The sequence below is a fragment of the Acartia tonsa genome, chromosome 14, assembly GCF_053477335.1.
Source record: "Acartia tonsa isolate MP-2025a chromosome 14, ASM5347733v1, whole genome shotgun sequence".
In the NCBI taxonomy this organism is placed as follows: Eukaryota; Metazoa; Arthropoda; class Copepoda; order Calanoida; family Acartiidae; genus Acartia; species Acartia tonsa.
Window position 1 is genome coordinate 7,260,933 of NC_137273.1, and position 23,954 is coordinate 7,284,886.

The window sequence follows — 23,954 nt, forward strand, 5'->3', positions numbered from 1 at the left end:
ATATTTTTGTTCTATGAAAATTTAAGATAATATTGAATTTATTTAATATATTACACCTATGGTTTTTGTTAAAATTTTCGTACAAAACATACAAATTACTTTTCTGCTAATATTTGATTCTTATTATTTAAAAAAAAACGTAAAACGTACAAAAATACAAATTTCAAAATACGTTACGTACACATATCAAAATAACGTCCAGAACGTACACAGATTCGATGCGTGACGTACAAAACGTACACTCTGGCCAGTCTGTATATTTTACCTGATTTTTCAACATCTTTAAAATAATTGACAATGCTCGGCTTTTTCTGTGATGGCTCCTCTCTGTTACTATTGCTTATATACATTCCCAAACTTCCCAGCCGGCTGTTTGTAACAGGCTAAAGGGAAAAGTTTGATAAAAATCAGTCCTTTGTTATTTTCCCTTCACAGAGTGTAAATTATGCTAGTACCTAAAGTTTTATAACCACGTATTCTTTTATGTTAGGTAAAAAACCTTAGGACACTTTTATAGAATTGTTAGTGGTTGGTTGCAAAGTAGTACCTAGTGTCCAAACTTTTTAACCAATACTTTTCATCTACAGATAAAAAACTGGTAGGTACAATTCCCTTCCTTGCTGGAAAAAATGCTGGAGGGGGAAATAAATGAAAAATTTTTGCAGCAGAATATACACCCCTGACAAAGTACCTATACCTCACAAAAATTAGAAGGTAACAAATTGAAAGAAATGATATTGATTATGATTATGCTTTGATACAAAATACGTTAGATTAAAATGTAGGTAAGGTCTAAAATAAAAGAAATTAAAAAATGGGACACCTGCAATACTAAAGCTAACTTTAGGTAAACATGAGGCTATTTTTCAGTTTAAGTGTGAAATTTCCACTTAATATTAGGATTGGTATATTACATCCTTAAGCTTTGTCTCATCACTAGTATACAATATACATTGAACAGTAAAGTTTAAAACTGATTTTTATAAAAACCTTGATAGGCGGTAATGGGGAGGTTGGAGCTCCATTAAGAGTTCTTTTTCTTTGTAGTGCTTCCAGTCGTTTTTTCTCTATTGCCTCTTTCTAATAAACACATTGACTTTATTTTTATCTAGTTTAATAATTAATAGGTAGATAGAAAGTACTAGGTACCTAGTTATTTACTATAAAACTTTACTGATTTTACTATTTAGGTGGTATCCTCTTATGAGAAATAGCCCTTAGAAAAATTTAACTTCCCCCTTCTTTTAAATCAAAATTAATAGGGGAGTAACTAATAGAGCTAATGATATTCTTTCCTGAGCAGAAGATAAATTGCTGGCTGCAGCAGCTGGTAATGTTGATGTTGTATTTATGCTGCTGGGAGCAGCTGAAGGAAGCTTATTGGCTGATGGAAAGCTGCTAGTGACTGCTGTTTTACTACTGCTGTTGAATGTTGTTTTCTTTGGTGGTGGAATATTATTGTTTACATGAACTAAAGGAGTCTGAAAAAATAAATTAATTAGGTACCTAAAGAAAATTTATATTTATGAAAAAAGTTTATTCAGGTTACAGTATGATCTTTCGGAAAATTTGGAGACAGAATAGTTTTTTTCTCAAAAGAATTAGCCTCTTTTTGAGAACAGTACAAAATTGACTATTAATCATTTTTTTCACCTACAAGATCATTACTATTACCTGTGCAGTATTTTTGTTCTTCAACTTTGCCAAAGCTTCCGCCTTCTTGGCTTCAATTCTGAGTAAAATATTCAAATTACAAACAATGCTGAACAATAATAAGAAAAACAGACAAAAGAAAAATAACACATAAAAGGAAAAACCGCTTTTAATATTGAAGGAACATAAACATTGCTTTATATGTACCTACGTGTATTATTTTAGGACTTTGTTAAAGATATTTTGCTTATGCATAACATTATGTTTAATCGTATGAGGAAATTCTATTTCTAAAATTAAGTCAATGATATTTCTAAGGTATGAATACTTAGGTACTTAATAGCTAAAACATTTACATATTTGACAACTTTCTTGTTACGGTATAAAAAATGTTCTAAATGTAAATCATGTAAAGTTTAAGATCAATTAAAACGATCAAATAATTTAGTACCAGCGCGGTATCTGTAACGGACAGACGAAAGTACGAACACAAAACGAACTATGTTAACATATATTTTCCGTAGGTACCTTTGTTTCTGTTCTTCCGTAAGGCCCATTCTGACATATTAATCTTTATCTGAAAATAAAACAATAACTCAAGAAAATCTATTGTTTTTTATTTAAAGGGAAGAACATTTCTTACTAAGTTTGCTAAAATGATAATCAATTCGGGATCTAAAGAGATAAGACAATGGCCGATAAATTGATGTACAATGTACATCCCCAAAGTTAATACACAAAATTACCCGTTATGTAGATTAAACTTTGGACACTCAACTTAATAAACCAACAATTTAAAATTTATCACAAGTCCCCAAAGTTTTCATAAATTTTGAGGACAGGTGAAATAATCAGCCCATTGTCCCTTCTCTCTCTCTCTGCAATCAATAACGAATGAATCCAAACATTTAGAGGATTTTTCTGTATATAAGCTTCGATCCCAAAATATTAAACACAACTTTAAATTACTCAAACTTAGTAAAAAAATTCCTCATTTTGATTATAAATAATATATTTGTTTACTGTATGTATGCCATTTGATTTATTTTTATTACATAATAATTAAAATCTATATATATTATATATTTATATATCTAATTGTATAATATATTTGATTATAGGTAATACTTTCTAGATTAAAATGTAAATTTTTAGGGTTTTTATCACTGGCATTTTAGAATTGATAAATATTTAATAATTTTTACAATTTTAGCTTCAAAAATAAAGACAATTTTTGAATAAAATTTTGAGCATTTAAACAAATAACACTTTTATTGAAGTTATAATTTTAAAGATCTGATTTCTTACAATTAGAGTTTTTATTAAATTTTCAAGTTGGAATATTTGTTAGCCAAAAAGTTGGGAAGCAACCCCATTTTAAACACTGGATGATTAACATGAATACAAAATTAAACCTATCATCCCCCCAATGTAAAAATGCATATTTTTTTAAAAAAGGAGTATATATTTATTTTCTGTTGCCCATCTCCATCACCTTGTATAATGGCACTGAATATATTAATTTCATAGTAGCACTGCTACTCTATGTCTAGTTAGTTGCTTCGCTTGTTCTAGCCTCCACAATATTCTTGATAAAGAACTCTCCTGCTTTGTACGAACTCCTAAATAGTTGATAAACGTTAGCAAAATTACATAGTAAAAACAACTTTTTTTTAATTCAATTGTATTTATATTTAACTTAATGTTTTATGCTTTCGAAATCTTCAGAAAGATACGGATTATTTTTACAAAACTAATTGAATGATTTTTAAAAAAAATTTTAAATATTTTTTTAACATAAAATTAATCGTTTTTAATAAAAAATACGAATTTTTAACAGCTACATTCTTTAGTTTCTTTAGAAAATGGTAAACCAACGTTTGAATCTATATAAGCTCAATTCAAAAGCAAAATCTGGCTTAGGTACACATAAAATTAGATTTTGTGTTTTTTTTGTCCCTATAAGATCAACAATTATGAAATGTGCAGGTATTAAAAGGAAGCATACCTGACAAGAGGACCGCTAGCAGTATACAGAAATCCAAGTTCTTTGCCAACCTTCTCCCAGTGGGCAAATTTAGCTGGGGTTACATATTCTTGAACCTAAATTTTGTAACTATCAAAAGTAAAAAGTAAAATTTGTTTTAAGAAAATGACCTATTGTCAAAATGATCATAAACCTCTTCTAATATCAATAAATTTGCAATAAAGACAAAAAAATTGATATTAAAATTTTGCATTAAAAATTTCAAATTTAAACACACAAAAAACTTACCTTCAAATGACGCTTCGTGGGCTGCATGTATTGTCCTAATAATATTATATTCGTTATTTATCGAAACGTATTACAGAAAGCTTTCCGTGGATATTAAAATAAAAAATTCTACCATCAAAACATTTTTTTAGTCCCGAGGGGTCGAAGGACCGGTTAAACAAAACTGGTATTAATGTTCTTATTTTTATTTTAATATTCGTGGAAAATTGTCTGTAATACGATGCTATACATGATTTTTCAGTATGACTGAGAACCAGCGGTTAATCGGTTTCGAAGCCATAGTGGTAAACCAGCGGAGATTTTGAGGTGAGGATGGGGGATTACACCTCAAAGTTGGGGCAAAGTCTGGAGATATAGCTCTTATGATGCATTTTCAAAATCATCACAACCACCATTCCTCCCCTCCCTGCTAAAATATTTTTGCAGTTTTATATTTGTTTAACAAATTCCTTTTAATAATTCACACATAAAAAGTTGAAACCTACCTAGGGTTAAACAATCAACTCCAACCTCGCGAAGATCTTTCATTGTCCTAAAATATTTAAATCAAAATAGCTTTCTATTCACTCAAATTTTAACTCTATTTTGAATAGGTATTTTTATTAGGAGTAATTTTTCTAGTATCATTATCAAACAACTAGTAGACGTTTTAAAAACATTTTAGTTTACCGAACTATTGTATAAAAAACTGAATCTAACCTGCTTATTTTTTATATACCTAAGTAACAGAATGTCTGTCTGTATGTGCCAAAAATACCTCTCTAACAACTGAACTATTTCTTAATTACAGTGTAGTTTCCAAAAAACAACAATAAAACCTTCCCAAAAAACAAAAAAATCCGAATTTTTAAAAAAAAAACACTGGGCTGGGTTATTTAAAAAAAACTCGGGTTTATTCCCAACCCTAATTTTCTATATGTTAAATGTAATTTATAAGCTAGTCATTGCTACGCTACTTCTGGAAATAATCTTATTTGTTCTCTTTACAAAATGAAAAGTTTTACTTACTGTTCAACTTCTTGATCAGATTCTCCTAATCCCAACATTATGGAAGATTTTGTTACCAGATTCTTCTTACTTTCCTATTAGTAATCAAATTGCAAATATTGACAACATTAGTTATCATAAAACTGATCTTTTTTAGAAAAGAAAAAAAGAATACTGTTCTTTCGTCTAGAGGCAAACAAACTTGTTTAATATCCAATAAAAATCGGCCAATTATATGTCAAACTAGACAAAGTATAATACAAACAAATGACAAGGAATCAATAAAAAAAACTAATTGGTGGTAAAAGTAAAACCTATATACCTTTTTGAAAAAAAGGAAAAATAAATATATAAAAAAATCCACCAACTAGTGTTACATCTATTCTTTTCATCTTAAACTAAAAGGTTCAGTTTTAATTAAATCTTGACTTAGCATTGTATAATGTATGTGTTTAAAATAATAACCTTACTTTACTACTATACACATTTCTAGTAGGGACCATATTGTTATAACTAAATACAATGTGTCCAAATCTAGTTTATTTTTTTTTTGTTATTAAAAGGTGTACCTTTGCGTGTTTGAGAACAGACAGAGTTTGTCTATATTTTGCTCTTGGGTCTCTAAATATAACAACAACGTTTATTAGATTTTAAAATAACAAGAAGATTTTTTATATTTAAAGGCCGTAATGGTTTAATATATAATCTTTTAAATGAGCAGGTAAGTTTGTTTATCATAATTTAAGGACCCTTTAGAAAGGTATAAAAGTTAAAAAATCTCGGTGCATTATCTTTATTCTTAGAGTTGACTTTGAATTTAAATTTAATAGTGTTTCATTTAGACTTTTTAGGACATATCGACTTATATTTTGAAAGAGGATGGGAGGGGCAGAAAACTAGCCTAAAACTATCCTTCCAAATACTTTAATTTTGAAATGGACTAGCCTAAAACCATCCCGAGACCTATCAGAAGCCTAACTAAAAGGACGGAGGCGGAAGTGACACTTTTTGAAACCAAATATAAAAGTCAACTAAACTAAATAAAGAGTTACAGCTCTTGCTTTAAAGAGGTACGTTATGGAACTATGAAGAAATCTGCGAAAAACTCTGTTTCCCGCCGAATTTTTTTTGCCTTTTCACGCAAATTTTGAAATTTTTCATTTTTGGTTTCAAAAAGTGTCACTTCCGCCTTCAACCTTTAGTACTCAATCGGTTCAGTGATTTTCGAGATCTTAACTAAAATTAAACCTTACTTTCATACATTAGGATTGAACCTACCTTACAAAAGGAGTTAGTCTTTCAACAGTTTCAATATTGTGAGCAAATACATCTAGACCAGACGTTGCGACCTAAACAAAACAAATTAATATAAAGGGATAATTCCATGAAAAGGACATAATAATGTTGCAGTTATACCTAGTTATTAAGAGATATAAGTTTTCCGGAATTTTAATGTAGGGAGGAGATTTGAAATCTGCATCAAATTTTAAGGATTTTTTTATAAAATTCGTTTTTTGTATAATTCTTTATCTAAAAGCGGAAATACATTTTAAGTTAATTAATTTTGACCAATAGGATAGGTGGATTTTAAACTACCTGCGCTCTAATTGGTTGAATGATGTACGACATCCAATCAGAGCGCAGATTTTTTAAATCCACCAATCACGGATGCCAAAATTAATTAACTTAATTTGTATTTCTTCTTTTAGATAAAGAATTATACAAAAAACGAATTTTATAAAAAATCCTTAAAATTTGATGCAGATTTCAAATCTCCTCCCTACATTAAAATTCTGGAAAACTTATATCTCTTACTAGTTATTTCTTTTTTTTTTGTCAACAAATATTAGAGTTAAGTAAATCTTACCAATTCAACACATTTCAGATCTCCTGCAAAGTCTGGTGTAAGGCACTCTACTGTAAGCTCAGGTTTAGCAATCTTAAGCTCTCTGATAGTTTCAGCTATATGGGCAGCACCAGCGTCTGGTAAGTCATCTCTGAAGCAAAATAATTTAAGTTAATTCGGGAAGTTCTTTACTTCAGGGATCTAAAGGGATAAGACAATGGCCGATAAATTGATGTACATCCCCAATGATAATACGCAAAATTGCCCCTTCTGTAGATTACAATTAGTGGTTGAAACGTTTGGACACTCAACTAAATAAAATCCAAATCCAATAAAAGTCCCGAAATTTGTTTAAGACTTTGGGAACTAGTGTAATATACAGACCAATGTCCCCTTCCTCCCTGCCTTTTCTCAATAATTATTAAATTAAGGTTTTTTAAAATGCTTTAAAGAATTCTTAAATTCTAAGAATATTCTGCTACCTTATCTTAAATGACAATGCTGCAGTAAATACAACTTTTTAAAAAGATTCTAGTAGCAGACTCGAACTAACACATAATAAGGAGTAATTTGAGTACGTTTTATGGCCGCTAGGTGGTGTTATACCTGTCAACAGATGTGAGTACCACATAGTCAAGACCCCACTCAGCCACAGCATGGGCTGTATTCACTGGTTCCGCAGGATCCAATGGAGGCGGAGCTCGAGCTGTCTAAATATTATGGCAAAATAAACACTTGTGTGTATTCTTTCTGGCAACCAATAATACAAAATGAAATGAAAAATGTAGTCTAAAGGCTAAAAAAATCATCAAATAGAAAAACGTATTTCGTTCTTAAATGCTATGTTTTCTAAATTGTACCCATCTGACACAGGAATCACTTGTCTAAAGAACGAATTGAGCTATCTGGTATGGACGGACCGACCCTAAATGTAGAAAAGCTTCGCTACAGGCAGCGTATTTACCTTTACTGAGCAGAATCTACATCCTCTCGTGCAAGTATCCCCCATAAGCATAATAGTGGCTGTAGCCGTACCCTTCTCTCCTCCCCAGCATTCACCAATATTGGGACACCTAGATAGTAAGTCATCAGGGTAGGAAGGGACATGAACTATAAATTATACAGGTACTCTTAGTTTTAATAAATTGATCTCTCTTTTGTTAGCTTATAAGTTATAAGCTTTGGGAACTTTTAAAATCTTGATTGGTTTGTTTAAACTTAACTAAAAGCGTCAAAACCAATTTTTTTATCTATATAATGGGTAACTTTTCAAACAGCAAAAGGAATGCTCATCAATTTATCTGCCGTTGTCATATCCCTTGAGAACCTCAAGAAGTTACAGTTGATTGTGAAAATACATGGTACTGTATATTGTATACTAGCGGCTTCGCCCCTAGCCTGTAGGGGGTTTGACCCAAGAGGTGATCACAAATTTTTTTGGCGAAATTCGTAAAAGGACCAAGGAAATCTTTACCAAAAAAAATGGAAGGATTTTTTTTTGTTTTTGAGGGGGTTGGGGGTGTCCCACCCCCCAAGAAAATAGCCTAAAACCACCACATGACCAGTAGGTATATTCCCTGAAGAGTATAATCCAATCGGTTCAGTGGTTACCGAGATCTTAAGGGACGGACAGACAGACGGACAGACAGACAGACGGACGGAAAGACATCATTCTACTTTGTATTATAGATAAAATGTAAGATAAAAGGAGAACTGGTAAAAATTAAGTTAAAAAGAATAGATTGATAATTAGAAAATAGGATAAATAAGTACCTAAGTTGTTTTCTTCGTGGTTAAGGCTATTTAGCTAAAAAGGGTAAGGTAAGGGAACACCAAACTAGGTCGAAAACAGGTGTATTAACAGATTAATAATGGAGTAGACCCAATATTTAACCTAAATACCTGGCTTCCTCACACACTGTGGCCAATTTCAGCCCTCTCAGATCTTTCTTCAACTTTGAAAAGTTTTTCCCCATGGGGATTTCTGTTTTCAGCCAGGGTGGCAGTCTCAGGCGTTTTTCTCCCTAAAATAATAAATTATGTTTTAAATTAATGAAACAATAAAAAATGACTAAATATTGTAAAGAAATTTGCTAGGATAAACCTAAGTTTGCCATCTGCCATGTATAGATAAAAATAATCACAAGAAATCGACAATAAAATAGGCCAAGGCATTCCTGCAGTTTTAAAGCTGACCTTGTCAAGTTTAAGTTTTCCGGAATATTCATCCCATTCTTCTTTATTCCTAGGCACAACACCTCCAATAAAATCTCCGAGGTCCGGTCCTGTTGCAAATATTTATCCATTGACTCGTTTTATGATTAATACTAATATAAAAATTATAAAAAAAAGTAACAGGGCGTGAGTGTATGTGTCTATCTTTGCCTAAAAATCTTGCTGAACTCTGGACCGATTAGGTTCTCCTTTGTAATGTAGCTTTTCGTGGGAAGGTTACCACCAAGTTCCAACCTCCCAAAAGAGATCCCCCCCCCTCCAATTTTTAACTTAAGCTTAAAGTGAAAGTGTATGTTCATATTCATCTCCTACTCCAAACAACTTTCTTTAGGTGCCCCTAGAGGCCTCTAGGGGGCGTAGCCGCTAGTAACTTTAGGTACAGCATTACGGATAAGACATACAGACATAATATCCTATAGAGTAGCTCCTACAACTATATAAGTCGAGAATAAAAAAATTCCTGTGTCTAATTCTGCTCTGAGTTTATCAACAGCTCCTTTTCCCTCCTCACTTTTAACCTGAAATACAAGGGTGTGTATATTTTCCATAATGGGGGTGGGGAGATTTAAAATAGCAAGATTTTCCATATTTATACATTATAAATTGGGGAAATAGGTAGGGATGGAGCTAAGTTGGATAATACGCACCCCTGCCGAAATATCATATTATTGAAACTTGTAGCCTGGGATGTATATTATTCTTGGCCCCCCCTCATAAAGAATGAGAGGGAAAAAATCAAAATATACTATTTTTTGTGAGGTATCAATAAAATTTTAGGGCGTTCTCCTCTTAGAAATATGTTTTTCAATTTTGAAAATTTGTATACTCCCCCCCCCCCCTACAACAGAACAACTATTTTAGGTTAGGTTTTAGGCTAGGGAGCCGAGCGCTGCTGTTAGGCAGGCAAGGGGGCCGAGCGCTGCGGCTAGGCAGACAAGGGTGCCGCGGCCAGAGTTCATAGTTCTGTCTTATAGGAAGTTTACTGTTTATGTACAATGTACATAACAGCGATAGCTTTATAATGCCCAAGTTTCACTTTCTACATTGATGAATTAAACTCTAATTAGATCAAATTCATTACAATTAGGGTTGGCAATCCGTCTATTTTTTGGGTCGGATTCGGATTATTACAAAAATCCGCCCAAAAAAATAGCGGATTAATCCGAGGATTGGAGATTCTTGTTATTTGTTGCGGATTTTAAAATATTTTTAGGCCTTACTTAACCTAACCCAAATTAAAAATGAAAATCTACTGTGAAAATAAAAAACAAAAAAAAATTGAATGCTACCCACGTAATAAACAAAAAAATACTTTTTTTTTGTCACATTTATACCTAATGAAAATATTTTTATGTGCTATAAAAGTAATAAAAATAAAGGTTCCAGGACAAACGCAGGAGTCCCAAACATTGTAGTGGACAAACGCAGGAGTGTTAAAATAAAAATTCTATTAAGTATTTCTATACAGATTAGGTTAGGTTAAAGTATGAATGAACAAATAAGCCCTCCGCAGGGGTTAGGCATTTAAAAAACCTATAAGATGGTCTAAAATAGGTTAGATTAGGTTAAGTGTCCACTCCGACGTTTGGGACTCCTGCGTTTGTCGTAGGACCAAAATAAATATTCCGAATCCGCAATTTCAATGCGGATTCTGGGTCCAAAAATTGGTCGGATTGCCATCCCTAATTACAATACCTGTTTTGATATTCCGGCATAACAATGTAACGCTGGACCACGTCGGACTAAAATCTGAACACAAGCCCAAAAAAAATGTTTTAAATTTTTCAGGGTTAGGTCGATGGAATAATCTTCTGATACACAAAACATAAATTGATATAATAAAATTCCTTTATATATTAAGTAAAAACACTTAGTATATTATAAAGTAACTAGGTATTTACTTACAGTTGTAAAAAGGAAAACACCTAGGTATATAAAACAAGAATACCTACAGAAGTAAGTGGGATTTTCTCACCACCTACATCAAATTCGTCATAACATTAAAGGGGGGGGGGGGGATAAAATGTGGTGACTCGTCACACGATATACCAGCAATTTTATTTTGGGTGCTACTCTCTTAGTTTTAGAGATAATTGGATGAAATCTTTTGGGCTGGGTCACTAATTACCCCAACTATTGGTATCTTATAAAAAAAACGGCGGCGGGACCGCCGCTCCCGCCGCCGTTTTCCGCCGCCACCAAAAAAATTTTTTTTATTGCATTTCTCGCCGAATTAGGCAATTTGAAATCATTTGGGACCATGTTATTTTTTTCAAAAATTTTTCCCCTTACAAGCAACCCTGCGTTTATCAAGGTATATCTTAAATACAGTGCTACTCCTGTGCTTTTAAAGATATTGAAACAAAATATTTTTATTTAAAAAAATATTTGAATAAAAAATGGCGGCGGTACCGCCGCTCCCGCCGTTCGCCGCCGTTTTCCGCCGCCACCAGAAAAAAAATTTATTGCATTTCTCGCCGAATTAAGCAATTTAGAATCATTTGAGACCATGTTATTTTTTTCAAAATTTTTTCCCCTTACAAGCAACTCTGCGGGGAGACCATGTTTTTTTACTTACCCACCCAACACCTTAAAAGATAAAAGATAATGTTTTTCAAAAAAAAAAATTTGGTGGCGGCGGAAAACTGCGGCGGACGGCGGGAGCGGCGGTCCCGCCGCCGTTTTAATTCAAATATTTCTTTAACTAACCAACCTAAAAAGATTTTGTTTCAATATCTTTAAAAGCACAGGAGTAGCACTGTATTTAAGATATACCTTGATAAACGAGAATTTGAAAAAAATGACCAAGTCCCCCCCGCAGGGTTCCTTGTAAGGGGAAAAATTTTTGAAAAAAATAACATGGTCTCAAATGATTCATTTATTTCGGAAATAGCCCACAAGCCAAAAAAAATTGTGTCAATCTTAGTTCAAAATTATCGTTTCTAAATTTCATAAAACCATTTTTTGCCTGTGTCCCGTGGTTAAAGGCTCGCATGCCAACCATTTTTTTAACTACCTAAAAATATCTGAAATTTGAATTATTTTTAACTTTTGACTACTATGCATATCAGAATTAAGATTTAACATAATATCTTATATTTATTATTTGTTCTACAATATTACAATTAATAAACTAGGCAAAATTAACCAATAATAAAAGATTTAGAAATTACATAAAGTAAAACCTTTTAATGTTGACTTGAATTTGCTTTCGTTTTTATCTCAATTCTGAAAAAGACTAAAACAAAAGATACATGAATTAGGTATACTCTTATAATTGGGAAGATTTTTAAAATAATGATTTTTAGGGTTATTATATTGTGGATATCTCGTAATAATAAGTCGAAGAGAGACATTTTAGAAAGATTAAGTGTATATTGAAATTTACCATATTTCAATTTTCAAAAATGATTCGACAAAAATCTTCCAAATTAAAATGAGCATAAGGATGTTATTTATCCATGTAACAAAGAATAAACTAATAAAAGAATTATTGGATTCTGCGGGGGAAGTAGGGCAGGATCATGTCCTTGAAGAAGGGGTTCTTGGGCTCCGGGAACCTCTCAGGGTGGGTCAAGATGTAATGCTGAAAATATAACAAAATTAGTTTCTGCTAATACTTTGGCCTTTTGAACTTAGAAAGTAAGAGGGAGCAATCTAGATAATAAGAGAGGGAGAAATAGAGAGAGAAAATAAGGGAGAAAGAGAGAAATGAAGAAAAAGAGAGGAAGAGAAAGAAGGAGAGAAAGAGGGAGAGAAATAAAGAGAAAGAAAGCAAGTTAAGGAAAGAGAATGAAAAAAAAGAGATATAAAAGGCGAAAGAGAACGAATTAGAGTTTCAAATGGAGAATCATGGCTTTGGCCAACTTAATCTGGTCCTCCTTTTTTAGGTCTAGTTATCGCTTTCCAGTCTATTTAGATTAAAGATAGAGTGAACCGAATAGAGAGCAGCGCTACAAACATAAGAAAATACAGAAATACAGGTTATGTGTAGACTCTAGAGCAGCCTCTTTACTAAAATACTGTTCATTCGAAACCGATAAATATTCGGTGGATTAGAACCGGTTCTCATCCATACGAAAAAATATGAATAGCACCGTATTATATACAATTTTCTAAGAATATAAAAATGGACAATCATAAGATCAAAACTATTTTTTTAGCCCTTGCCTTCAGCATCTCGGGGCTAAAAAAACTGGTTATAGTCTAATAACTGTCCATTTTATATCCGCAGAAAGCTGTTTATAATTCGACGTGAGAAATAACATTTCTGCCTACCTTGGCATGGGCTCTGTTTTCAGCATCGATATTATTTTTGAATGCCTGGAGTTTGTAACAAAGGCCCAGGGAAAGAGGAGTTGAAGCAAGAGCAAGAGGCATATCTAAACAAAGATAATTTAGTATATAATTAGCGGAGCAAATACTATCTATCTATCTCTGTCTTATAACTGAACTCAGTGTATTTATCTTAGTCATTAACTGTAAGTAACTTTTACTATCACTTTTACTAATAGGTAGGGTAACGCGGGGTTAATGCGGTAGGGGGGTCTAATTCCGGTCACTCGACCAACTTTTTTAAAACCGTTTTTTAACGGTGTTCTAAACGTTTGCGAGAGATCTTCAGAAAAGCAAAGTTGTAGTTTATTGCCTATACTTTCATTTCTTACTTCAGCAAATTTTTGTCAGATAACTCCTTCTATGATTTTTTGCCCTCTAAAAGTTGCAAAAAATTTGCAAAAAAAAAAATTCAAAATAGGCCATGTTCAATCTAAAATTGTGAAAAAATGGTAAGTCCTATTGACCCCCGGGTTTTTGTAAAATGAAAGATATGGCATTCATTTATCGTTTGCAATTGGAGGCGTTGTTCTAACTTGATTTTTTCATAATTTTTTTTTCGTCTCAAAAATATGGTCTATTCCGGTCACTTTTTTTACTTTTTTTTTTATTACTATATTTATAAATATATAATACCCTAATGTTTTTTTCAGGTGATCTGGAAGCATGAACAACCCAAATGCATGACCTAAGCTTTAATCATTGCCTTGTCTGTTGTTAGATGTACATTATTAGTCATTTTACTGCTTGTATTATGTCATGTTTTGTTGCCTAAGCTTTTCAAATTGTAAAGACATATAAAATTTTTCAGACACATTTTTATAGTAATGGGAAGAGTATATCACCCAAAGGAACGCCTTAAATATTTGCCTGAAGATGTATCAGCTGCATTGGCTCATGTAAGAAGGGGTATGTCTATTAGAAAGACCGCTAGAAGATTTAAAATTCCATATGAAACCCTTGCATCTTTTTCGTATAAGAGGGTGTTCGCGATTTTTGCGCGGTTTGGATTTTTTATGTCAAATCGGCTAGGATTAAGCTAGAAAGGTGTTTAAGGTGTCTATAGAAAGCTCTTTGCATGTCCTAACAAAAACTCACCAGGATATGGGTTCTATCTCCAAGATTTAGAGTACATATTCAAGATTTTGTAATTTCAAAATTCCTGTTGCATAAAATGTGTTGAAATATTAGAGTTAGACCCCAAATCATTTGGAGTTAATTGTCAGGCATGTAATTCTGCATCTTTAGACACCTTAACCACCCTTGAAGGTCAATCCTAGCCAATTTGAGACAAGAAAAAATGTATCAAAAACTGCTGTCAAAACTGGCAGGATTTTTAAAATTAAAAATTTTTTGGGAAAAAATCACTTTTTTCAAGAAATTCCAAGACCTGCGAATCAGAAATTGCCTCTAATTTATGTATAAAGCTTAAAAAAAACCTAATCATATAATAAAAAGTATGATTTTTTTTTAAAAGTTTGCATGAAAAAAATTGATGTTTTTTTTTGCGATTTTACCGACTTTTTTAAAATGGGGAAAATGTTGTCAAAAAATTGTCTGATCTGCATGCGACTAGTACTGTTAGAAAGCTAATGACCTCAGCTTTCTACTCATAGTTTAAAATTAAAAAAAAAAATATTTTAAGGGGGTGTTCCACCCCCCCAAAGTCAACTGACCGAAATAGCCCCACCGGTGGGGCTATTCCGGTATAGGCCAACCGCCGCCCTTTAAACCGATTTTTGACCGACTTCTAGTTGCGAGATCTTAATTGGACCAAGACAGTCTTCTTCGTTATTGCCATATCGTTCATTTGCACTCTTAAAAACCGGAAAAAGTTTTTGGGAAGTATGTTTTTTTTTAAGTTGAAGAAAAAAATTGACCGGAATTACCCCGCGTTACCCTATAATAATTGGATTATCAAATTTGACTCTCCCCTCCTCAAGTGCCCCTAGAGGCCTCTAGGGCCGTAGCCGCTAGGTAGTTAACTATATAAATTAGTAAGCTTTTTTTTGTATCTAGAGAAGGATTTTGCTAACTGCTGAACCGATATGGTTCTTCTTTCCAGTGGAGCCTTTATAGGTCCTGAGATAGTTTTAGGCTATTTTACTTCTAATAATAAGTCTAGGTATGGTTTTAGGCTATTTTATATCCTTTTTACGACATTTGCCCAAAAACGGGTGCCCAAAACCACTTTTGGGCGCCCAAAACCCGCCTAAAACCCTTTTGGGCAATTGGGCCGCCCAATATCAAAAAAAGTGCCCAATTCGACAACCCTGATCAATTTAGACTAATATTTCCGTGATCTTTAAGGATATATCTATCTCTGTACTTACTACACTATCAGTATCTATCTAGCTAGATAGTATCTAGCCTAAAACATAATAATCATAGATCTAAAGAGATGGGACAATAGAAGATAGATTAATTTAAACCCAATTTATTAAAAAACCAATTATTTATTTTATAGATTAAAATTATTGTTAGGTAGGTAGTAATTATGGATACTGCTAATTTTTATAAACAAAATTAAGATCTAACTAAAATCTCCAAAGTTTTTAAGCCAACGAATGCGACAAATTGATAAATATAAATCTTAAACTATTTCTGTCTAATTAAAGATAAACTATCTATTTGTATTTATAACTTACTGGTTCTAGTTGGAACTTTTCTCACGAAGTTAGAAATGGTCACGGTTAAAGGGACCAGGGATACAAAGATACCGGGCATTATAATCTTCTCGTACTAGAAAACAAAAAAAAATATTTTTAAAATTTTCTGGGTATTTTCCCCTCTCCTCAGAATAAACACCCCTGTATAATATATTAATATGTATATATTGGTAAGTAGCACAACAACTTTATACTAACAGTATATGTAGATTGTAGAATCTATCAATCAATACATCTTATCATTATTTCGTGCATTACAATAATAAAGTTGAACTGTTATTTTCAGAAATGACAAAACAATATCGAATTGATGAGTATACGACGAATGTAATATAATTTTTTTACTAGTATTTATTAACAAGTTTTTAGAACTTTAGTTAATTATTGGCGTACAACAAGGCGCTTAGTTAGACCAACAGAGAGGAGAGCCTCGCAACTAAGTTGAAATAATGTAGTATAATAGTTCGAATCCATCGGAAATTAACCGGATTCAATGCCATGCTGGAATGGTTATTTCTCACATAGTATTTAAACAGTTTTCCGCTGATATAAAATGTTATAAGATTAAAACCAATTTTTTCAACCCCTAAATGCCGAAGGCACGGGCTAAAAATCCGGTTTTTATCTTATGATTGTACTTTTTTATATTCGTAGAAAACTGGATATAATACGATGCTAGACAATTTTTTTTTTAGTATAGCTGAGAACCTGTTATAATCCGCCGGATATTAATCGGTTTCGAAACCAAACTGGAAATAATAATATTACCCAGGGTTGGTAGTCATAATCTTGGGTGTCCATGATGTCAATGGCCCACTGCACCCTAAAACAATTGTGTCTTGGTGTCAAATAAAATCTCTGTAACGGCTATGCTATAGTGATAGGGTTTTTTTTATTCTCAATGTACAAATAGTATTTTATTAAAAGATAGTACTTCGAACTGAAGATTGCTATAATGCGTAAACATGTTGAGATCATGGAAAGAAAACGAAGTAGCGGGTTTCGTCGCATTTTCACAGTAGCTTTTGATAGGTTATTTTAATTTGGGTTAGGTTAAATGTTAATGGTTGCCCCGCAGGGTCTATAAATAGGATAAAAACTACTGTGAAAATACAACGAAACCCGCTACTTCGTTTTCTTTCTATGATTCACATAATATTTTACAAATAATCTCAGAGGTGTATGTTATGCACAAGATTCATTCTTTTCCCCTGCTGCAAATTTTTATTTTTTTTCCCTCCTAGTTTTTTTCCAGCAGGGAAGGGGATAAAATGGAAAAATAATTTCAGAACTATCTACTTCCACATATTTTTTTGTTTTTTTTTTCACAAAAGAGGGGAGAAAAATCTAAAAAATGCTTTCAGTCCTTAATTTTTACATTCCCCCCAGCCCCCCCCCCCCCCCCAACTACATAATTTTTATTTTTTTACACCCCCCCCCTAGATATACCACACTTTTCTGGGATCTTGCCAGATCAAGTATCAACTGTGGGGAATACCAAAGGATGACTCCATGCAAAATTTGAGCCGGATCCGGCCAAAACCGGCCGGGATTTTTATAAAAAACCGGTTTTTAAAGGTTTTTAGGGGGTATCTGTAAATCAAGCCCCCTCCTGGGTACACCCCAATGATGATTTTTGCTTTAAGGTCTGATCTGAATTCCTCAACACTGGATATGACCCCTAGAGTTGAAAAAATGGTTAAAATCCGGTCTTTTGACCGGTTTCCGGCCATTTCCGGCCCAAAAAAAAAAATTTAAAAATCAAAATTTCATCTAAAATTTAAAAAAAAATGCTTTAAATTACATTTTTCATTAATAATTTTTCAAAAACCAAAAACCTTAGGTAATGAAGATAATTTTAGCAACTTAAAATGTGAAAAAAGGTTGAAAATTGACAATCTTGTGTCAATTTGAAAAATGTTGGTAAATCTTAAAAATTTGAAGGATTTATACATACATTAGAATTTAGGTTGACTATGGTCTTTAAGACACGCCATATCCAATAAAATTGCAATGAGAAGGTCTAAATGTTTTTCTGAACCAAAATTCTACATACCCTGGCGGTTCCAGGGATATAACATTAAGGCCGTACGGCTGGCCAGAAAGCTTTTAACAGGTGGCCGACTAAAAGCCGGATTTGATAGTTATCAACCGTAAAAAGTAGCGATTTTCGTTTTTTTGGCCAAAACTCATGCAGGGAGTTGTTTTTTGGGATTGACACACATAAGCAAGTTTGTACAATTTTTTGGGGCGGACATTTCTTTTCTTACGCATTATCCGCCACAGATGAACCGTTTGGCCGTTATTTGCCGCCAAAATCGCGATTTTCGGCGATTTTGCCGTTCACGAGGTTTTAACGACCATTTTTGAGGGGAAGGAGTCATCCAATCAATATAACTCTGAAATACTTTTCATTTGCAAATTAAATTGGCTACATTTCATGTGAAGTAAATTTTTTTGTGCGTCTAACCGTTTTTGTTCCAGTTGAAATTTAAAAATTATTACTTTTTAATTATAATTATTTTTTTCTTGTAATTTTAAAACTAATTAAACACTAATTGTTAGTACATCATAATTTTGATAATTAATTGCACATTTCAATCACTAATATTTACTACTTGGTAATTTTTAATTTATCTTTTATTTATCTGATTAATCTCTAATGATTATTACTTTGTAAATCTGAATACTTATTATTCATCTCTAGCAATTATTTATAAACTAAAAAGTAAAAAAAAATACTATAATATATGTATTAGGTTAGGTAGTTCAATTGATAATCAAATAAAGTAATTTAGAAATGGTGATAGTTACTACATTATAAAAAAAAATTATAACAATATGAATAAGTATTGATCAATTAGTAATAGGATATTTTATATGATTAATAATGATAAAATCATAAATAATAAGTAATAAAAAGATAATGATAATTAATATGAGTTATTATTGATAGATTTAAAATAGGTTATGTAATATAATTTATTGATTGATTTGTAATAGGTTATATTATATGATAATTAATACTTATAATACTATAACTGAATAATAATAATAAGATAATCATAATTATTATGCATAAATATGGTAAGATAATATAATTCATAATTATAGTGTTATAATCAATAATAAGATAATTTCGAGCCTGCGTCTTAAAAAATTATTTCACCCAAACTTGTTTCTTGTGGGGGGGAAATACATTTCATGGGGTTGGTGTAATTAGTAATTGTTTTCCTTTTTTTAAAATTTCAATTGGAACAAAAACGGTTAGACGCACAAAAATATTTACTTCACATGAAATGTAGCCAATTTAATTTGCAAATGAAAAGTATTTCAAAGCTATCTTGATTGGATGACTCCTTCCCCTCAAAAATGGTCGTTAAAACCTCGTGAACGGCAAAATCGCCGAAAATTGCGATTTCGGCGACGAATAACGGCCAAACGGTCCGCCAGAGGTGAATGATACATAACACTGTGGCCTACAATTGAATCAAGACAAAAGTAAGTGCCGAGCCCTGGGACCTACGTAGGGTGAAAATAGACATAAATCCTTGATGATTCCAGGTGGAGACAAAATATTTTAGCGGGGTCTTTTGGTTTTTTTTCAATTTAAAGTTCTGAAAAAAAATTGAAAAAAATATGAAAATCTTGAATAAAAAACAAACAAAAAATGATTTGTAATATTTTTTTTTATTTAAAGATACAAACAACTTATATAAATACTATAAGCTTTAAAAAAATCACAATTTTCAAATTTAGACTTTCAATATAAAGATTTGTAGAAAAAACCTAACAACAAATTCTAACATATTTCTGATCAACATAGCAATAAAACGTCTTTTGCAAAATCTGTATCATCAAAAATAAATAGCACTTACAAAAGACTTTTTTTCATTTAAACTTATACTTTTCACATTAATTAACTTTAAAGATTGATTTTTTTTAAAAGAAAGGTTGCGTGATTTTTTTATTCATAATTAATTGCCTAATTTTGAGATTCAGATAAAAAACCTTACTGCTTTATATCATTGGATACTCTACTAGCAGCGGCTACGCCTCTAGAGGCATATAGGGACCCTTATGTTAGGGGGGAAGACGAACCCCCCCTTACAATTACAGTTTTTTTTTAATGAAAAAGTTAAAAACATTTATTTTGGAGAGTTGATTCTCTTGGGATAGTGATGGTACCCATCCCCAAAATAGTAATAAACCTTACCAGGACATATAAGAAGCTACCATGTAAAGGAGAACCATATTGGTTCAGTGGTTAGTGAGATCCCTTGGTGCACAAAGACTCACATAGAACGTGTTACTTTATTATAATGATACATATATACACAGAAACTCCACATTCAAAGTATGTCTGTTTGTTCATCTGTCTGTATAAAAACATTACAGAATATATTTATTTGGTACTAGCGGCTACGCAAAGGGATAAGACAATGACCGCTAAATTGATTTACATCCCCAAATATGATACATGGGTAACCCTTCTGTATGTTTCAGTTAATGGTTGAAATGTTGGGCACTTAATTTAATAATCCAACCAAACAAAAATCGCAACAGGTCCCCTAAGTAGTTAAGCCAACGAATAACAAATTCCTATATTAAACTATGGGGACTAGTCTAATAAATAGCCCATTGTCCCATCTCGCCCTGATTAATATATTTTTGTATCTGTATGTTACACTTGCTATTTTCTTTATTTGCATTCTTTTAAACTTCACTAATTATGGATGTTGTCTTTTTCCCTTGTTAAATCCAATTACCTAATTCTGGATATTCTTTGAGGTTAATAATTACAATTATATTTTATTAAATGGAAAAAGAACAATTTAATCATAATTCAAGATAAAAATTATTTTATCACTAGCGGTTTTACCCCTAGAGGCATCTAGGGGCCCTTGATAAGTGGGGGGAAGTTGACCCCTCCCCTACTTTCAGTTTTAGTATGTAAAAGAAAAAGTTTTTTTTAAATGTTGGGTAGGAACTAATTTTTTCTAAACTCAAAACTTCACAGGACTATGAAAAACTTGAACCAAGAAGAACTATATCAGTTAAGCGGTTACAAAGAATCTTCGGTACCGACAGACACCCTCACACACACACACAAACAGACAGACACAGAAACTGTTACTTTTATATAAGGATTAATAGACACTAAACTACTCCTTAATATGTTGATCCTATTATCAGTATAAAAGATAGGTCAATAAAGAAGAACCAAATTGGTCCAGCGGTTAGCAAGAACTTTAGGCACAGACAGAAAAAACACACGGACATCCTATTTTTTTATACAGGGATATAACTTTTAAACGATAGGAAAATTTTTTTTTCCAGATGATATTTCTATCCCTGCTTTAAAGCACTATTTATGATACAAAATAGATTGATGTCTGATTGTTTGTCCATCTTTCTGATGCTTAAAAACTGATATGGTTCATTTTTTACTTTACTATGTAGCTTCTCATTGGTCCTTGGATCGAAGGTTTATAACTTTTTTTGAGAAAGAGAAGAGAAATCGCCCCTTAAAAAAGGACCACAACACACAAATAAAACTTTTTCTTTTTAAGTCTAAAATAAAAATCTAGTTGTAGAATTCAACCACTTCTTTCCCTAAAGGCCTCTAGGAGCGTAGCCGCTAGTACCAAATAAATATATTCTGTATCGTTTTTATACAGACAGATGAACAAACAGACATACTTTGAATGTGGAGTTTCTGTGTATATATGTATCATTATAATAAAGTAACACGTTCTATGTAAGTCTTTGTGCACCAAGGGATCTCACTAACCACTGAACCAATATGGTTCTCCTTTACATGGTAGCTTCTTATATGTCCTGGTAAGGTTTATTACTATTTTGGGGATGGGTACCATCATTATCCCAAGATAATCAACTCTCCAAAATAAATGTTTTTAACTTTTTCATTAAAAAAAACTGTAATTGTAAGGGGGGGTTCGTCTTCCCCCCCAACCTAAGGGTCTGTATATGCCTCTAGAGGCGTAGCCGCTGCTAGTAGAGTATCCAATGATATAAAGCAGTAAGGTTTTTTATCTGAATCTCAAAATTAGGCAATTAATTATGAATAAAAAAATCACGCAACCTTTCTTTTAAAAAAAATCAATCTTTAAAGTTAATTAATGTGAAAAGTATAAGTTTAAATGAAAAAAAGTCTTTAGTAAGTGCTATTTATTTTTGATGATAAAGATTTTGCAAAAGACGTTTTATTGCTATGTTGATCAGAAATATGTTAGAATTTGTTGTTAGGTTTTTTCTACAAATCTTTATATTGAAAGTCTAAATTTGAAAATTGTGATTTTTTTAAAGCTTATAGTATTTATATAAGTTGTTTGTATCTTTAAATAAAAAAAAATATTACAAATCATTTTTTGTTTGTTTTTTATTCAAGATTTTCATATTTTTATCAATTTTTTTTCAGAACTTTAAATTGAAAAAAAAACCAAAAGACCCCGCTAAAATATTTTGTCTCCACCTGGAATCATCAAGGATTTATGTCTATTTTCACCCTACATAGGTCCCAGGGCTCGGCACTTACTTTTGTCTTGATTCAATTGTAGCCCACAGTGATAAGTAAAGAAATGTCCGCCTCAAAAAGTTGAACATTAATGAAGAAGTGTCTTAAGTCGCTAAATCGGCTCCGTCATCTCCTAAAGGGGCAAAAAAACAAGATTTTTTGAAAAATCGTCAAAAATCGTGCCTTTGGCGGCGCGTATCGGCCAAACGGTTCACCCGTGGCAGATAATGCGTATGTAAAAAAGAGTCTGCCCCAAAAAGTTGTACAAACTTGCTTATGTGTGTCAATCCCAAAAAACAACTCCCTGCATGAATTTTGGCCAAAAAAACGAAAATCGCTACTTTTTACGGTTAATAACTATCAAATCCGGCTTTTAGTCGGCCACCTGTTAAAAGCTTTCTGGCCAGCCGTACGGCCTTAATGATATATCCCTGGAACCGCCAGGGTATGTAGAATTTTGGTTCAGAAAAACATTTAGACCTTCTCATTGCAATTTTATTGGATATGGCGTGTCTTAAAGACCATAGTCAACCTAAATTCTAATGTATGTATAAATCCGTCAAATTTTTAAGATTTACCAACATTTTTCAAATTAACACAAGATTGTCAATTTTCAACCTTTTTTCACATTTTAAGTTGCTAAAATTATCTTCATTACCTAAGGTTTTTGGTTTTTGAAAAATTATTAATGAAAAATGTGATTTAAAGCATTTTTTTTTTAATTTTAGATGAAATTTTGATTTTTAAAATTTTTTTTTTGGGCCGGAAATGGCCGGAAACCGGTCAAAAGACCGGATTTTAACCATTTTTTCAACTCTAGGGGTCATATCCAATGTTGAGGAATTCAGATCAGACCTTAAAGCAAAAATCATCATTGGGGCGTACCCAGGAGGGGGCTTGATTTACAGATACCCCCTAAAAACCGGAAAAAAACGGTTTTTTATAAAAATCCCGGCCGGTTTTGGCCGGATCCGGCTCAAATTTTGCATGGAGTCATCCTTTGGTATTCCCCACAGTTGATACTTGATCTGGCAAGATCCCAGAAAAGTGTGGTATATCTACCCCCCCCCCCCTCAGCAGAATTTGCAGAATATACACCCCTGAATAATCTTTTGTTACTCATTCTATGTGGCCTATATGGTGTAATGTATAAATATATATGTCCGTCTGTCTGTCTATATATCTTTACCTTGGATCAACCGGGATACCTCCAATAGTTTTCTGTTCAGCATCAAATTCAGACATTTTAAGTTATTCACTCAACTCTGAAAGAATAATCAATTTAAGCAACGTATAAAAATAAAACAAAATCAAAAAGTATAATAGAATTTCATATCGCAAGAAAAATATAAATTTAAAAAAAAATGCCATTGTATTTCCCTCAGTCGAGCCAGAAATCTCTATCCACCCACAATA

General features: G+C 32.3%; 3 protein-coding genes across 3 annotated transcripts in view; all 3 read right to left on the reverse strand.

Moving 5' to 3' along the window:
* The window catches only part of Marcal1 (SWI/SNF-related matrix-associated actin-dependent regulator of chromatin subfamily A-like protein 1), a 30,975-nt gene extending 28,734 nt beyond the window's left edge, over window positions 1-2,241 (reverse strand). Inside the window, exons 1-5 of the mRNA XM_080146892.1 lie at window positions 2,182-2,241; window positions 1,675-1,732; window positions 1,296-1,481; window positions 991-1,080; window positions 266-383 (exon numbers count right to left, since the gene is read on the reverse strand). Of these exons, the coding sequence (XP_080003018.1) occupies window positions 266-383; window positions 991-1,080; window positions 1,296-1,481; window positions 1,675-1,732; window positions 2,182-2,210 (481 nt within the window). The 5' untranslated portion in view covers window positions 2,211-2,241. The remainder of the gene's footprint in view (window positions 1-265; window positions 384-990; window positions 1,081-1,295; window positions 1,482-1,674; window positions 1,733-2,181) is intronic.
* An 879-nt stretch (window positions 2,242-3,120) lies between these two features.
* Window positions 3,121-12,022, reverse strand: Las (lipoyl synthase, mitochondrial). The gene is made up of 15 exons (XM_080146896.1): window positions 11,965-12,022; window positions 10,692-10,745; window positions 9,455-9,514; window positions 8,958-9,044; window positions 8,664-8,785; window positions 7,726-7,834; window positions 7,368-7,471; window positions 6,783-6,912; window positions 6,194-6,264; window positions 5,485-5,536; window positions 4,937-5,010; window positions 4,414-4,460; window positions 3,929-3,963; window positions 3,662-3,756; window positions 3,121-3,275 (listed from the first exon to the last, which is right to left on the reverse strand). The coding sequence occupies exons 1-15, from the start codon at window positions 11,998-12,000 to the stop codon at window positions 3,203-3,205; spliced, it is 1,149 nt and encodes a 382-aa protein (XP_080003022.1). The 5' UTR covers window positions 12,001-12,022; the 3' UTR covers window positions 3,121-3,202.
* LOC145305288 (uncharacterized) lies at window positions 12,022-23,886 on the reverse strand. The gene is made up of 5 exons (XM_080146897.1): window positions 23,728-23,886; window positions 16,769-16,823; window positions 15,980-16,073; window positions 13,275-13,378; window positions 12,022-12,582 (listed from the first exon to the last, which is right to left on the reverse strand). Exons 1-5 carry the CDS (start codon window positions 23,781-23,783, stop codon window positions 12,487-12,489), a joined length of 405 nt encoding a protein of 134 aa, XP_080003023.1. The 5' UTR covers window positions 23,784-23,886; the 3' UTR covers window positions 12,022-12,486.
* Between the last annotated feature and the right edge of the window lie 68 nt (window positions 23,887-23,954).

Bases quoted from the DNA above. Each gene is read 5' to 3' on its own strand.
- LOC145305288 (XM_080146897.1), bottom strand. From the start codon at position 23,783: ATGTCTGAATTTGATGCTGAACAGAAAACTATTGGAGGTATCCCGGTT. The intron at 16,824-23,727 runs GTAAAGATATAT...CAATTGTTTTAG, and splicing joins GGTATCCCGGTTGATCCAAG to GGTGCAGTGGGCCATTGACA. The intron at 16,074-16,768 runs GTAATATTATTA...TTTGTTTTCTAG, and splicing joins ATTATGACTACCAACCCTGG to TACGAGAAGATTATAATGCC.
- Las (XM_080146896.1), bottom strand. From the start codon at position 12,000: ATGGTTGGCATGCGAGCCTTTAACCACGGGACACAG. The intron at 7,472-7,725 runs GTAAATACGCTG...CATAATATTTAG, and splicing joins GTAGATTCTGCTCAGTAAAG to ACAGCTCGAGCTCCGCCTCC. The intron at 5,011-5,484 runs GTACACCTTTTA...GATTACTAATAG, and splicing joins CTGTTCTCAAACACGCAAAG to GAAAGTAAGAAGAATCTGGT.